The sequence below is a fragment of the Maniola jurtina genome, chromosome 3 (assembly GCF_905333055.1).
Source record: "Maniola jurtina chromosome 3, ilManJurt1.1, whole genome shotgun sequence".
Lineage (NCBI taxonomy): Eukaryota > Metazoa > Arthropoda > Insecta > Lepidoptera > Nymphalidae > Maniola > Maniola jurtina.
In genome coordinates, this window is record NC_060031.1 from 4,239,552 (window position 1) to 4,256,375 (window position 16,824).

The 16,824-nt window shown below is 34.4% G+C and overlaps 1 protein-coding gene across 1 annotated transcript; it reads left to right on the forward strand.

Annotated features, from left to right (window-relative positions):
* The first annotated feature begins 1,415 nt into the window (after window positions 1-1,415).
* LOC123879839 (procathepsin L-like) lies at window positions 1,416-8,929 on the forward strand. The gene is made up of 14 exons (XM_045927735.1): window positions 1,416-1,526; window positions 1,914-2,016; window positions 2,701-2,809; window positions 3,253-3,376; window positions 3,961-4,075; window positions 4,158-4,270; window positions 4,349-4,454; window positions 5,257-5,337; window positions 5,685-5,914; window positions 5,995-6,121; window positions 6,924-7,029; window positions 7,115-7,204; window positions 7,290-7,390; window positions 7,615-8,929. Exons 1-14 carry the CDS (start codon window positions 1,463-1,465, stop codon window positions 7,793-7,795), a joined length of 1,650 nt encoding a protein of 549 aa, XP_045783691.1. The 5' UTR covers window positions 1,416-1,462; the 3' UTR covers window positions 7,796-8,929.
* The last annotated feature ends 7,895 nt before the right edge of the window (window positions 8,930-16,824 follow it).

The window sequence follows — 16,824 nt, forward strand, 5'->3', positions numbered from 1 at the left end:
TAATGAAGGACAAACAAACACACTTTCACATTTATAACATTAGTACGGATTAGTGATTTTTACACCAAGTAGTTAAAAATACCTAACTGCCATTCAATTAGTAAAATTTATTAAATCAAGTTCAATTTTATTAATATTCATTAAAATTTAATGAATGCCTACAATATTTTTTTGTAATTTTTAAACCATAAGTCATAATATGGATAGGACAAATAAAACTAAAATAGTGAAATTGGTATAGTATACAATAGGTAGCTAAAATGCATGCTTTTTACCAGATTTTTAAATTAACTAAGTAGTTAAGTACCTATCCTTCATAAAGTTATTATACTTATTTCAGTCATGTTTTGTAATAGTAGTAAAGAGTCGTCGCATTGCACATACATCTCCTGGTTATTATTTAGTACTAGCTGATGCCCGCAGCTTCGCCCGCGTGGATTTAGGGTTTAAAATCCCGTGGGAACTTTTGATTTCCCAAAAGTCAACGTCAAAGTTTTTACTTGGTACAGATACCTTCAATATCAATCAATTTATAACCGACAGTTTCTAAATCCCATCAGTATTGATGGTGAGGTCCCCTGCAGCGTCAGGATTGAGGAGTTGGAATCCAATTTTTTTTATGAAACAATATCACTAAGTTCCTCTATCGATTGAAAAAAAAATTACGCAAATCGGTTCAGAAATCTCGGAGATTTCGGTGTACATAGGTAGAAAAACACAACTCCCTTTTTGAAAGTCGGTTAAAAAAGTAGCCTATGTTACACCCTGGTCAATCCTCTACTTATCTGTGAAAATCCCGTCAAAATCAGTTCAGCCGTTCCAAAGATTAGCCTTTTCAAACAGACAGACAGACATACAGACAGACAGACAGACAGACAGACAGACAAAAATTTTAAAAACGTGTGATTCAGTGTTGGTATCGTTCAAATAACCATATGAGCTTAATATGAGGTAGTTATTTCGAAATTACAGACAGACACTCCAATTTTATTTATTAGTATAGAGTATAGATAATTATTCTGTTAGTGTAGGTTTTAATAATAATATTGCAAACTTGTCAGAGACATACTGTTTCAACTTTAATCAAACTTAGCCGATTAGGACCAACTTGAGCAAGCGCTTTACCGCTTGAAATAGCTCGCCATCCAGGACATGATTCCGAGTCTACTTGTGTAAATTTACCTTAGTCCATCCCTTTGTCCGTCCTGTCTGTCCTTTTTGTCTGTCAGACAGACAGACAAATGATCTAAAATAATAATCACGTCATTTACCTTTGAAATACACAAAACAATATTATAATATTATATTTAAAAAAACGTGTCCACATTATAACATTGGCTCTATCGGCAAACAAAAAGTGTTTGTGATTAATTAAATCGCCGTACTGATTAAAATATCGAATATAAAATGGTCAATTTTGAATAATTCCGCCACACAGAAGTTAAAATATTGTGAAGCTACAATGTTTTTGTTTATGTTGAAAATATTACTCCTGCTCACCGTTGCATCGGTAACAGGGAAATCTGGTGAGCGATTTGCAATAACATAATGCATTTTTAACCCCCGAGTCAAAAAGAGGGGTGTTATAAGTTTGACGTGTGCATCTGTGTATCTGTCTGTGGCATCGTAGCTCCTAATGAACCGATTTTAATTTAGTTTTTTTTTTGTTTAAAAGGTGGCTTGATCGAGTGTTCTTAGCTATAATCCAAGAAAATCGGTTCAGCCGTTTGAAAGTTATCAGTTCACTTGTCAGGGGTGTTATAAATTTTTAATTTACACTTGTTAAACTAACATTATTATCTAATACCCATACCCATAACTAAATAATTAGTCATTAATGTATAGCTTAATATGAGCTAAACCAATTGTTTTTTATGGATAAAATTAACTGTTGATCTGAAATTTTTTTACAGTTCAATCTGAAGAACTTCCGGAATTGAAGTGGCCTAAGAAATACACTTTCGAGGCCACCAAAGTGTCCTTAACTTCTGCTCTGGTCGAGGATATCCAATACTGGTAAGATTCTTAAATCATAAAATAGTATTTTTTTCTTTTTTTTTGGTTCCTGAGGGCCAGCGCAAAGTAAAGCCGAGTATTTTTTATAACAACTTAAACTCGTCTTTATGTAGTTACAACCATAACATACCATACTTTATGAGTATAAAAAAATTGGTATATAATTATAATAGTCACCGACTTATACTGAAAACAAAACACGAAGGAGACTCTAAAGACGCGCGGGCCTCCGCTTTTATGCCAAAGCATATTAATAAGCTTAGTTCAGAGTCGTCCCTATAGGGTCCCCTACACTCCATCAGTGTGTATATTTACACCTAAGACTATACCAAAGGGTTAATGCAGTTCTCAAATCTCTTTCAACTACTTTTCATGAAATATTCTGTATGTACCAGTGGCGTGCAGTTCATAGATGCATAAAAACACTGCTTACCCAAATTGAGATAGCTTCATGCTCATTTTTCATCATGACAATCAATAAAAAGGTTTACCATACTTCGGCGGGGAGGGGCAACACACGCACAACAGACGGAAACGTTTAAGTGCGGAAACCAGCCCAGAGAGAAGAAGAAGAAGAAGAAGGTTTACCATAAGTAATAATGCCTACCCTAGCTTAGAATCCTGTTCACGCCACTGGTATGTAGGTAGGTGCAGGCAATTTTATTTTATAATTTCTTGTTTCAGGCGAATCAGCAAAAAATCTAGAGTAGACTACAACAGCGGTGCTGTCAAATCGATTAAAATAAAGGGTAAAAGAAAGGCTAGTAGCGCTGCGTTTGGAGTACAATATGATGTAATTATGATTTTTTTATACTCTTCATTTTTAGGAGCTTTTTTCCGTTTGAAATATGTCATTCAGTAAGGCCACACAACCATTTACTTGCGAAAGGCCTTCTTGTAGAGCCGTAACAGAGCCTTAGCGTCATCCGACAGAGGTTTGGTATAGGGCTCCGTTACAGCCGCCGATCTGGCAAAGAATGGGGAATCGACTGAATATATAATTGTTTTCTTTTTTCGGGTATTGACCAATTATTCTGCTTCTTACCTTTATTACTATAGCTATACAACACTTTGTAGTCCAAGACCATTTACGTATTATTCATATAAATTGGGAAAATCCGTTTTAATAAAAAAACAATAATTTTTTAAGTATTGATTGATTTTTTATTTTTTGAAAATACTTATTAGGTGTCAAACTTAATATCCTAATGCTTATTGTTATTAATCTTGATATAGATTCATCCAGAAACAACAGAGGAATATCTGAACAAACTAATTTGCACCAGGAAAAACGGAACACTAACTGATCAAATCAAACCCGAAAATTTGTTGCCCCGTGCCACTGACTTCGAACATGTTGGTTGGTTCATGTTTTATAAAAGTTTACCATAAAGGTGCCCACGCACTTGAACTGAACTGCAGCTGAACTGCGCGTTGCGGCAGCGCCCCGCACGATATTCTCCCCAACCGCGACGCGCGGCAGTGACGCGCTACGCGGTACGCGCGTCGCGGCTGGAGAGAATATCGTGCGGGGCACCTTTATACAATCCACGTAATATTGTGACAAAATGAAATGTAACAAAGATTGAGGGACAAAATGTCGACTGACGTCTATCTGTTTTTCATGATTCATGGAAATACGTGCTTGTACTCCAGGTCCAGACGAATTTTCAGTTGTAGTTATGTCAAGCAAAATGTAGTATACTGCAATTTTTTTAATTCATAGGCAGACCTTCTGCAAAAACGTATACCTACTTACCAATGAAATCATGAAATTTAATTATGTTTTCTAATTTCTTAAAAACTGTTCATGTCAATTCAAAACATATAAAACTACACAGTCACACAACTTACGATAAGTGGATTTTGATTCAAAATTACATATCTAATAGAAAATCTTAATTTTCATACTTACTTGCATACTTACTCTTTTCCTGATTTCAGGCAAAGACTTCCTAGATATTGGTGAAGTTCAAAAATATGTTATTGAAGACGAAGAGGCGAATACTAAAAAATATTTGTGGGCTTCCTTAAAGAATTCGACTTGGGTTCCAGTGAGGTAAATATATTCTAACTGATACTTTTATGAAAATAAAATAGTAATTAAAGAGGAAAATGGTTGTGCTAATTGTTGTTTTCAGGATAGAGGATCTAGAATTCAACAGTTGGCTGGAAACTTTAAAAAAACATACTATTTATGATATTTACAATTTTGAGACGGAGTTCGATGAAAACGTATTTGATGTGGATCAATGTAAGTCTCTAACAAAAAAAGAAATTATTTTTGTGAATTCTAAGAAAAAAAATCATTGATTTTTGAATTTTCTTTAAGATGATTGCACGGGAGGAGCAGGAATAAAAGATTCCGAAGAAAACGACATTGATTTATCAATACTCGACCCTGAAAATGATGATCATGTCGAAGCCGCCTTCAATAGGTTTGTAAACGATAAATTAGCTAGGATACTGAATACTCGTGACGGTACAGGAAGTCAGGAACCATAACCATATGTTAAGGTTCTGGTCCGAGTTGATTTTCATTGAATTAGGTTATTCCAACCATGATAAGATGGGGAGCTAGCCGTGCACCCAAAGGCTTCTTTGACCAGCGGGTCGAAGGGGAATTCGTGTTTCCCCGTACACCCACTGTGTCAGGGTAGGAATTAAAATATGTAAAATAATATCGATACAAATCGTATCGATAAATAAATATGAAATAGTTAAATTTACACAGCACTTTTGTTTAAATGTCTAATTTTTTACATACAAATCATATCCACATTAAAAATACTAGCTTTGTTTGTTCAGTTTTTAACCCCCGACCCAAAAAGAGGGGTGTTATAAGTTTGACGTGTGTATCTGTGTATCTGTCTGTGGCATCGTAGCTCCTAAACTAATGAACCGATTTTAATTTAGTTTTTGTCTTTTTATTTTATTTTATTCCTCCTAAACTAATGAACCGATTTTAATTTAGTTTTTTGTCTTTGAAAGGTGGCTTGATCGAGAGTGTTCTTAGCTATAATCCACAAAAATCGGTTCAGCCGTTTGAAAGTTATCAGCTCTTTTCTAGTTATTACTGTAACCTTCACTTGTCGGGGGTGTTATAAATTTTTAATTTACACTTGTTAATTCATGGTTTTTCTATTGCCACATAACAATATTGTACGTAATCATATAATGTTATTTGTGATCAATTCATATCTTTTCTAATTTCATATTATTATTCTTTTTTTAAACAAGATTTAAGCAGGAGCATAACAGAAATTACGATACCGAAGAGGAGCACGAAATGCGAAAGAATATTTTCCATAAAAATCTGAGGTGAGTTTTCAAAAAAATCTGTTTTAAAGGAATGTTCATAACATTTCCACGTAATGTACTTTTTACTATCATACTAATTAATAAATATGAAATATGAAATATATTAATAAATATGAAATAGTTAAATTTACATAGCACTTTTGTATAAATGTCTAATTTTTTACATACAAATCATATCCACATTAAAAATACTAGCTTTGTTTGTTCAGTTTTTAACCCCCGACCCAAAAAGAGGGGTGTTGTAAGTTTGACGTGTGTATCTGTGTATCTGTCTGTGGCATCGTAGCTCCTAAACTAATGAACTGATTTTAATTTAGTTTTTTAATAGCAAAAATTTAATATTTCAGAAAAGTTCAGGCCCACAACAGCATGAATAGTGATTACAAAATGACCTTGAACAAATTTTCCGACCGCACCCGAGAAGAGAAACAGAGAAGTACGGGACTTATAAGGCGAAAGGCAGGAGAAGTAGGCACACATGCATTCCCGTATGACGAGCAGAAAATTTCTCAATTAGTTGAAACCTTACCAGCAGACGTTGACCTAAGACTTCAAGGTTACGTGTCTCCTGTAAGAGGTATATATTTTGAACAAGATTACGTTATTTTTATACTCTGAAATGAAATAACTAAAATAAAATTAAAACTAATGTTATAGATCAAGAAGACTGTGGTTCGTGCTGGTCATTTGGTACAACCAGTGCTGCCGAAGGAGCATTAGCCCGCTCAAATGGAGGCAGACTGCTAAGACTCGCTAACCAAGCTCTAGTTGACTGCGCTTGGGGGTAAGCATTTTACCACTTTATTTGTTCTATGTATTTTAAGTAATTTATTGTCCTTTGCTAGTGCCATCATACAAGATGTAACCAGAACGCTAGCAAAAATTTCGTGATATTATTATACTACCTAAACACAATTCAATGCCTTATTTTGGAGTTTTAGTGATGAATTTTTTTTCAAACCCGCATTGTAAACCGTGCAAAATTCGAGTCAATGCCCTACCTATGACGCAGCGTGGACTTCGAGTGACCTATTTACGTAACGTTCGTTGACCTCTAGCGTCAGTCAGATGTTTTATTTGCAATATAATGTGAACTTTTAAAAACACAGGATTTTTTATTCATTTATTTCGCGTTTTTTAACCCCCGACCCAAAAAGAGGGGTGTATTAAGTTTGACGTGTGTATCTATTTTTTTTAATGTCAATAATAATAAATAAATAAATAAAAAATCTGTGTATCTGTGTATCTGTGTATCTGTCTGTGGTATCGTAGCTCCTAAACTAATGAACCGATTTTAATTCAGTTTTTTTTTGTTTGAAAGGTGGCTTGATCGAGAGTGTTCTTAGCTATAATCCAAGAAAATCGGTTCAGCCGTTTGAAAGTTATCAGCTCTTTTCTAGTTCTTACTGTAACCTTCACTTGTCGGGGGTGTTATAATTTTTTAATTTACACTTGTTTATAAATTACATATTGTTGTATCTATTGTGAATTATTTGCTAAGCATTAGTATTGTCACCTGTCTTCGTTTTTGCCAGCGTTCTGCTTGCACCCTGTGTTGTAAATTATAATACTGTTTTCATTTCTAGATTCGGCGCTGGTGGTTGTAATGGTGGCAGCGACACAGCAGCTTACCACTGGATGATAAAGTACGGTCTTCCCACAGAAGAAGAATATGGCCCTTACAAAAATAAAGTATGAAAATAACCGTTACGTTTTGAACCTCAACGGTTTTACGAAAATAATTATTACCTTATCTTACGAATTTGTTATGTTCTAGGATGGTTACTGTGAAATCGACAATATGACAACGATCTACCCGATCAAAGGATTCACTGATGTTACTCCATTTAGCGTTGAAGCTCTAAAGGTCAAATATTGCATTTTTTTATCATCGCATTAATAATTTCTTATACCTTAGTGATTGTTATATGATGTTGTATCTTGTATTTCAGATAGCAGTAATGAATCATGGCCCTCTGTCAGTATCGATTGATGTAGGCTCCTCTGAGAGTTTATACAATTATAACGGTGGCATCTTCTACGACAAAGATTGGTGAGATTATTATTTTTAATATACTAATACTTTGTAGACTATTTCAGAACTAAAAAATTATTATAAATTTAGACGAAGCTCTTGCCACCGTAATGATGATGCTGATCCATTAGCTTACAATAATGTTAAGTGTATATAAGCCAATGTGAGGTGTGGGGTCTTTTTTTTACTCTTTCAGCTGCCTTTCCTTTGATTTTAATTAACGATTATAACATTTTTCATAGTACCACAACAAAAGTAGATCACGAAGTTACGTTGGTTGGCTACGGGGAGATCGATGGTGACTCGTACTGGATCATCAAGAACTCATGGGGCCGTGACTGGGGCATCGATGGCTACTTCCACATCTCCACTCGTGATAACGCTTGTGGAATCGCCACTGAGCCTACTTACGTTGTAATGTAAACCATGAACTGAACTGAACAAAGATGAGATGAAGATGATGAAAAGAAAAATGGAGAGGTGAACACATCAACTGTAATTTCCTTTCCTAAGATTTTTTTTTTTAATTTTTCACCCCATATGGTTTCCTAATAAAAAAATAAAAACCACTGAAAATGTGCACATTATGGCAGAGAGCATCAGTCACACCAGAAATACACGTTTTGCCAGATATTTTATAACATTTAAAGACTAGTTTCTTACAATTAGTAATATTACCAAAAACAGATGTATATAAATTTCTTTTTCATTTTTATCATTTTAATTATTTGCTTAGTTTGCAATTTGTCTGATGGGCTTACTGAATCGTATTTTAAATATTGTGAACGTCGTTATTATTAAATTAATTTTTGACATTTCGTCCCTAAAAATCAGTGCAATATTCAATTTTGTTTTTTTTTTTTAATTAATTAAATAGTAGGTAATAATTTTTGTTTTAATATTTGAATTCGTAAATTGTGGCAGTGGCTTCCTAATAAACTTGCCTTACTTTAAATGTAAGGAATCAGACTGATCTTTGAACGTTTATTATTTTTATGTACGAGTATGTGAAAAGGACGAAGCCACGCTATACTACGTTTCATATTTTCTTTTTATTTTCATTGCAAGGTACAAGGTGCAAACCTTGTTAAGCTGTTGTTCTTGTTCACTATTCAAGTTTATTCTATTAATAGAGTTTTTACCTTTTATATTCACCTTCCGACCGATTTTTATTATTGTAACCGTTTTTCTTAAATCAATTGCTTTTTACACAAGCAGTGAATAAATATAGCAAGAAAATGATTCAGAAGGCATATCATAATATATCAAAATAGGACATGATAGTATATCCATAAATAATGCAAATTATTTGTAGAAAAACTAGGTAATATTATGAGATTAAGTTATACTCATAAAATTGGTGAAGATGCCAAATTATGTAGCTGCCAAAAGTACCTAAAGGAAACACAATTTGATTATCATCTCTCCATTGACATTGTGGCTTTACTGATGATGTATGTTGTATAATTTTAGTATTACGTATTTATAAGTAGCATAAGATTACACGTGGAACTTATTTTTTGGGATTATTTACGCTAGTAATAAAAGTACCTATTAATAAAACTAATATGTTTTTATTTCAAAAATGTATCACATCAGATGTCCCTCTGCAATTTTTCCAAGGCACTCAATGTCTAACGCTGGACATTTCTTCTGGAATAGATTAATAACTGCAATCAATGTTGAATTATTAAGCCTAACTACTTACATGCTATTGAACTGCAAAAGTTTCATCTTAATCGACCCGTCCATAAACCTGTGTGATAGGGGTGATTTTATAAATATAATAAACTAGCTTTTGCCCACGACTTCGTCTGCGATACAGTGTAGTAGGTATACCTACCTAGCGCTTTAGTACATAGCCTAGCTGCATCTGGATAAAGTTGCTTTCTAATGGTGAAAGATCTATTAAAATCGGTTCAGTAGTTTCAGATTTGTCGATCACAAACAAAGAAACAAACAAATCTTTACTCATTACAATATTATACTATACACTAGCTGTGCCCGTGTGCTGTGACTTCGTTCGCGTGGAATAGTGACTTTTCGGGCAGCATATACTCTGTACGTTAAAAATATTCGCCGTGATTCTTTAAATTGACATAACTTTTTTATTTATGAACCGATTGACATGAAATAAACACTAAATATTAGTGAAAACCGTATCTAAATCGAATAAGCCGTTTCTGATATTAGCGTGCACAAACACACAGACAAACAGACAAACAGACAAAAAAAAATTAATTACAATTTCGGGTTCGGCATCGATATAATAACAACCCCTGCTACTTTTTTTTTATATATTTCCATTGTACAGACACCACTTTTCTACAATTTTATTATATGTATAGATAGTGGGGAATAAAATATTCGGTGATGTGAACGTGGCCTTATATTGCGTGCGCACCACAATCTTCCCTAATCACTAACACTTTAGCGGGCCATATGTTTATATTGAACTTTGATCTTGTATTCCTTTCTCCTATTCAGTAACATTTGTAAATAATGTAGACTAATATCTTACATGGGTTTAAATATAATACATACTTACAATGTTTTTGTGAAGGCGTTAAAATGATGACGATTTTCTTCATAATATTTATATGGGTAACTCTCTGGTAAGTATTGTACACATACTTGTATAGTTTAATTCTTAAAGAAATATAGGTAGGTACTTAAATGGTCACAACATATTTTATATAACTTTATTTTACTATAGACTTTTATGATATTATGATTGAAGTTATTGAACACAATCCAACGAAGACGTAGGTATCTAGAGTTCAATAGTCCCAAACTATTTCAGATCTTTGTTTCTAGCATATTTCTAGTCGATTATTTTCAATTAAGAACGTACCTATACCTACCTACAAGCTTTTTGAAATGTAAAATTGTAAATGTAGGAGTAACGTAACACGTACAGTTATTATTCTGATGAGTGTATAATTAATTATTTTGGAACTTAAAACGTTGTTCTTTATAGGCACCTCAGTATAGAGTGGGTTCATTTTATTTGATGTTAACATGTTTTACTTGGTGCTTATGTATTAGGGTCTAAAAATTATTTTGGTGAGCATTTAAATTGTACCCCTTTATTACAGCGAAATCAATAAATACCCTATAAATAATAATACGTAGGGACGTGGTAGGTATCTATTCCAACAAAGCATACAAAACCACTGTCCGCCAAGGAAACCTTTCAAAGCTAAAATGTTATGAACGGAGAAAGTCGAACATAAATAGCCACAGACATCAGCTCGTTGTCTACTTTCCCGATGTACTCTATATCTGATCGAGATACTCGTAGGAAGTAATTAGGCCTATTAGAACGGCTGCGTGTGAATTTTCTTTTCCCATCTATTTAGTACTTTAGTATCGCATAAAGAATTGCCGGCCTGTTTCCCGTGATTATGGCGTAACTGTTCTAGCTATGTACTCCCACCTATAGGTACCTAATGTGAGTTCGTCTTAGCTTAGATGGTTTTTTTTGTTCAGACACAAGTTTGTTTCACTTAGCTTAAAGAACGTTTTTTTTTGTTCAGACACAATTGAGCCCTTGACTGCAATCTCACCTGGTGGTAAGTGATGCAGTCTAAGATGGAAGCAGGCTAACTTGGAAGAGGTATTAATAAACCCATACCCCTTTGCTTTCTACACGGCATCGTACCGGAACCTTGAATCGCTTGGCGGCATGGCTTTCAAAAAAAAAAAAAAATTATTTTTATTCAATTAAACTTTTACAAGTGCTTTTGAATCGTCAAAATAATCTACCACTGGTTTGGAATGCTGTTCCTACCGAGAAGAACCGTCAGGGTGGTGACTACCCACGGCCGAAGCCTCCCACTAGGCCAGACCAGAGATTCATATATTTTAAAATCCAAATCCCTTCTGGGAATCGAACCCGGAACCTCCCTCTAATAAGACCACAGCGCTTACCACTGCGCCAGGGATCGTCATCAAATCATTAACAATATTATAAATTCTAAAGTTTATTTTAAATTGATTTTTGATTTGTCCTTCAATGACGGATTGAAGGATTAGTCAAAGGTCCTGCAATTTTAAAAGCCTGAAGAATGACATAGGCTACTTTTCCCCGGGCATGCAGAGAGTTCCCACAGGTATTTTCAAAAACCTAAATCCATGCGGACGAAGTTCCGAGCATCATCTAGTAAATAATATAAATCCATCAAATTGAGGATAAATAAAATAAACGTTTTGAAACTAGACAGTTATTTAGTCTGTTTGATATCCAAGCAAAGAGACTTCCGTAGCAGTACAGCAGTATAAATAGACATAAAAATAAATTATTTAAACAGTACAAATAAATTATTCTATAAACAGTAGATACTAAAGACATAAAACCGCATGCTCTCTACCATACTTATAGTGGTGCTTAAAAACGAGTAAAAATCATTAGACGGGTCAGCGTTCGCCGTAAAATAGCTGGAGAGTTCATAAACATGGTCCAGATTAGCCCCTAAATGGTTCCAGACAATTGATCGCTCACAATACGTCCTTGTTGGTACCTACAATAAAAACATGAATTGTAGAGACCGCGCAGCGAGCGATTCAGGTTAAGAGCCTGCCATCATATGTTATTTAGAGTCAATTCGCGATGTTTTTCACTATAAAATTGATCACAACAGGTAAATTAGAAAATTAATTGCCTTTTATCTGTGGTGGTGGTTTATACTGTGTCCTACTGGACACACTGCACCGTACTGCAAGTTTTAACGCTACTGCATTAAAACTTGCCGTAGTTGCTATAGGAACTTAACTATATATTACTTAACTATATGTATATATATATATATATAGTTTAGTTTATAAGCAGGCGTTATTTTGCGGAAGGAACCAAAAGCTTAATTTGCTTATCTTTGACGATCACCAACTCCTACACTAGAAATCGGTATAACAGAACTCGCGCGGTCGCGACCGCATATTTAGGAATTTCAGTGTGGTAATTTACAAGCTATAATTGCAAATCTCTGGGCGATATATTCCAGTAAGCCTGGAATATCCGCAACCCGGGGTTCATATTGATTGAATGCTTTAATTGATAGGACTGTCATCACTAGATTCATACTAGATACTAGCTGATACCCGCGACTTCGTTCGCGTGGATGTAGGTTTTTGAAAATTCCCGTGGGAACTCTTTGATTTTCCGGGATAAAAAGTAGCCTATGTGCTAATCCAGGGTATAATCTATCTCCATTCTAAATTTCACCCCAATCCGTCTAGTAGTTTTTGCGTGAAGGAGTAACAAACATACACACACACACACACACATACAAACTTTCTCCTTTATAATATTAAGTGTGACTATCCTTTACTAAACATCTCTCTACAAAAATGATCGGATGGCGTGAAAATTTCTGAAGTATTCAAATATTCTTTCGAAGGGTCTAGTTGAGTCAATCTAATGATAGTAATTTCGGGTATATCCACAGAGGCTGGCTTTGAGTGGTAGATTAAGCACTGCAAACACAGGTGCAATTTCAAATCCCTCACTCTCATTACCCGATGGGAAGGTGATCTGACTTGACCAGTGATAGGTCAGACACCCAGGACTTCGGCATTTATAGTCGAACATGCTCACCATTCATCTAAGGTACCAACCAAAAGATACTTCATACATTTTTGCAGTTATATTTTGACATTAGTCAGAAAGATTAAATTAGTATACGTTTATGAGTTAAGGCTTACGTCACTGTCTTCACATGTGATTTCGAGTTGGACCATAATCCCACAATTTCATCCCAGTGTGGAAATTCGAGCCGGATCGTTGATTCTGACACTTGCGTCAATGTATGGAAATGTTTAAAAGGCTTCTCAGCGGGGTGACCTCAGCTTTTATCGCCACTGGTACTGATTCTGATGGCAACTAAATTTTAAAGTATTCGCATCTTTTTCTTACCAATGTAATAAGAGAAGGACGGACAAACTTGATTTAATTTTTAACCCCCGACCCAAAAAGGGGTGTTATAAGTTTGACGTGTGTATCTGTGTATCGGTGTATCTGTGTATCTGTCTGTGGCATCGTAGCTCCTAAACTAATGAACCGATTTTAATTTAGTTTTTTTTGTTTGAAAGGTGGCTTGATCGAGAGTGTTCGTTTGAAAGTTATCAGCTCTTTTCTAGTTACTGTAACCTTCACTTGTCGGGGGTGTTATAAATTTTTAATTTACACTTGTAAACTATCCAACCTCGTGACATTAGGTTCCAGTCTTGAGCATAGTGTTTTTTGTACAGTAGCACTATGAGTCTTTATTTTAAAATTCATTTACCGTCCTTTTAGTATTAGTAAAAAAAAAAGTTGCAGATTTACCTACTCTAAATCAATATTTTAAGAAAAAGTTGCTACCTTCTCTAAAAGTTTAAACTTTAGAGAAAGACAACAGAATTGACGCCTCTTTATTAGGCACTTATGGAAAGTAGAAAAGCCTTTGTAATCCGATACAATATTTAGTTTTAGCATTAAACACGTGTTATTGTAATCTCTTGCAGCTTGATCTCGGATAACAAATACTTGCCTACTATGTTTATGAAATTTAAAAATGCTTTACGACGATTTTTATGGTGATGTTTTACGCCTATTTTTATTACAATACATTTTATTGAGTTTTTATGATAATATAGGTTTTTCTTATTTTATTCGATAAAAATATTTTCTAGGATAATTTTAATTAAGTATATTATTGTAAAAGTTCACATCTCAATATATTTTGCGTATGTACCTAGCACATTGTGTAACTACAGGTATAAATTTATGTGTTCAGACAATTGTTGTAACCCACAATTTTTATTAGGCAAATAAGGAAAAGCCCGCACTGCAAATTTTGACCGCACGATTCTGTCCACTGAGTTCTGTGACATAATGGAAATGTGGAGCCGCACGCACTACGAAAATATACGAGCAAACGTCTTCATACACTTTCCATGACATAAAAATCTGCAGGAAAAATCGCGCGGTGAAATTCCGCAGTGCAGGCTTTTTCTAAATGATTTATAATTTCATAATCATAAATCAAGTCAGCCTTTGACTGTGATCTTACCTGGTGGTAATAGTGACAATGCAGATTTAACTGAAAGCGGGTCAACTTGGAAAAAGTATGGCAGTTGTTTAATAAAACCAATATCCCTAATCTGTTTAGCCTACGCGGCATTGTACCAAAACCCTAAATCGCTTAGTGGCTAAATCCATACTTTACCAACATTATAAATGCGAAAGTGTATCTGTCTGTCTGCTAAATTTTCACAGCACAACCGCTGAACCGATTTTAATGAAATTGGTACAGAGTTAGTTTACATCCCGGGGCCAAACATCTAAGGATACTTTTTTCCTACGGGAAAAAGTAGCCTTAGATCCTAGCTTCCTTCTTAGGTTTCTACGGGATACTCAAAGACCCATATCAGTTAAACCGATTTATTTGAAATCCAGTACAGTGGTCGCTTGCGTCCCGGAAAATAATAAAGGCAACTTTTTATCCCCAAAAAAAAAGAGTTTCCACAGAATTTTAAATAGACCTAAATCCACGCGGATGAAGTCGCGGGTATCATCTAGTATGCAATATTAAGTAGTAAGAATAAAATCGATGTCTCGTGAGAAATCGGTTCTGGTGGATGCTTGATACCATTCTATTTTCAAACAGTTTTCAACAATAGCAAAGCATTCATAATACTCGTAACTGTACGGTGAAAGATAAACTAGAATTAGAACAACCAGCGCTCGAAGACCGCCCACTATTCATACAAGGCACCTAAGTCTAGTAGGTACTTAGGTATTATGTAGCTTTGAATCGGTGCGCTACGGTTAGCTCTGCCCAGGAGGTGCCATCTACTAGAGGTAATGATGCCCTGGTAAATTAAATAACCTTGACTGGTGACAAGAACTTTTTTTTGCAGAAAACTCCCCGATGTTCATATTTTTTTTTAAATATTAGCCATTTTGATCATGACTAACATTCCCTTTTCCCCTGTTACTAAGCGTACCAAGATTTAGCTTGGGCTAGGCGTGGTTACGACAATATTACAACGGGTGGGGTTTGAACGTCCAACCTTTCGGATTTCAGTGAGCTCCTATAACCGTTGAGCTATTTCAGGGTACGTGAATACTGAATACAGAAAGAGTATAGGTCGGTGAAGAGTTTATCGTTCATTAAATCACTATCTTTATCATATGAAGCAACTCTTACGGTACTGTATCATAATACAATAACAAATTCTAAGTAAAATGCAGAAGAAATAATATTTAAGTACAATATTTTATTGCCAAATTTTTATACTTTGTTATGCTTTTTGTATCTCTGTTCTCGGTAGATACATACTAATTTGTTCGTACAAAGTATATTCAATCATTAATTTTATTGATTCGTCCATTTATTCAAACTTGGATCATTTCTGTGCTTACCTTACGCCTGTGTATATAATGGCAGCGGCGCTTTTTAAAGCTTAAAAGGTCTGCATCTCTATTGTTTATAACTCCATGGCTTTACCATTTCTTATCTTTGTAACTCAGCCGGTCGCTAAGGTCTGCTAAGTTTATTTTGCGTCTATTTTAAGTTGAAAACGTAATTTCTAAAGCTCATACATATTTGGATGGTAAAAATATTGCGAGTATGTTCTCAAAGGTCTATTTCTCGAGAAACACGTTTTCAAAATGGATTTATTCATTGAAAATAATAATATTACTTATAGATTGAGGAATTTGTACACATCCCACGCTACATTCATTTAAAATGTTTGTAAAATTCACTTAAGATTTAAGTACTTTTTTACTACCTACCTACTTAATCCTGTCCTAATTAGTATCACTATCTATTTGTTGAATATAAAAACTGAATTTATATTTATTTAGTCCACTAACTTTATTTATTGAATTATCATCTACCCTAAAGAGAAAGTATCCACTAACAATAAATAAAACTTTCAGAACAGCTCTGACAAGTCACTCGCACAGTGTAAATACTCACAGCAACTTAATTTCTAGTAGATAATTTACAAAACTTGCAGAATTAATTTAACAAGACTTCAATTAGGTATGTCCTTGGTGAATGATAGGTAGAATTTTACTTTACTTTAAATTTTATACGATTGTAAAAAGTATTCGAAACTCTCGACAATGCTATTGTACTTACGAGTATTCTTTAAGAGGGCTCTTTTCGTCACTCGTTTCATACAATCGTAGTTCCAATTTCATTTGAATATTAAGCAACCAAAGTCCATGAAATTTTGCAGACATATTCTAGAAACTAATATCTATGTCTGTGGTTTTCCAGATTTCTGTTAAAATATTCGGTTTCAAAGCTACGCGGTCTTAAAAATTTTCATACAAATCTTTGAGCCCCTGTAATTTTAAAACTACATATTTTTAGAAAAATCTAGAACACCACAAACACAGATATTAGTTTCTAGAATATGTCTGCAAAATTTCATGGACTTTGGTTGCTTAATAT

Coding starts and splice junctions, on each gene's coding strand:
- LOC123879839 (XM_045927735.1), top strand. CDS start 1,463: ATGTTTTTGTTTATGTTGAAAATATTACTCCTGCTCACCGTTGCATCG. Junction 2,017..2,700: donor GTCGAGGATATCCAATACTG/GTAAGATTCTTA, acceptor TTCTTGTTTCAG/GCGAATCAGCAAAAAATCTA. Junction 5,915..5,994: donor TTACGTGTCTCCTGTAAGAG/GTATATATTTTG, acceptor CTAATGTTATAG/ATCAAGAAGACTGTGGTTCG.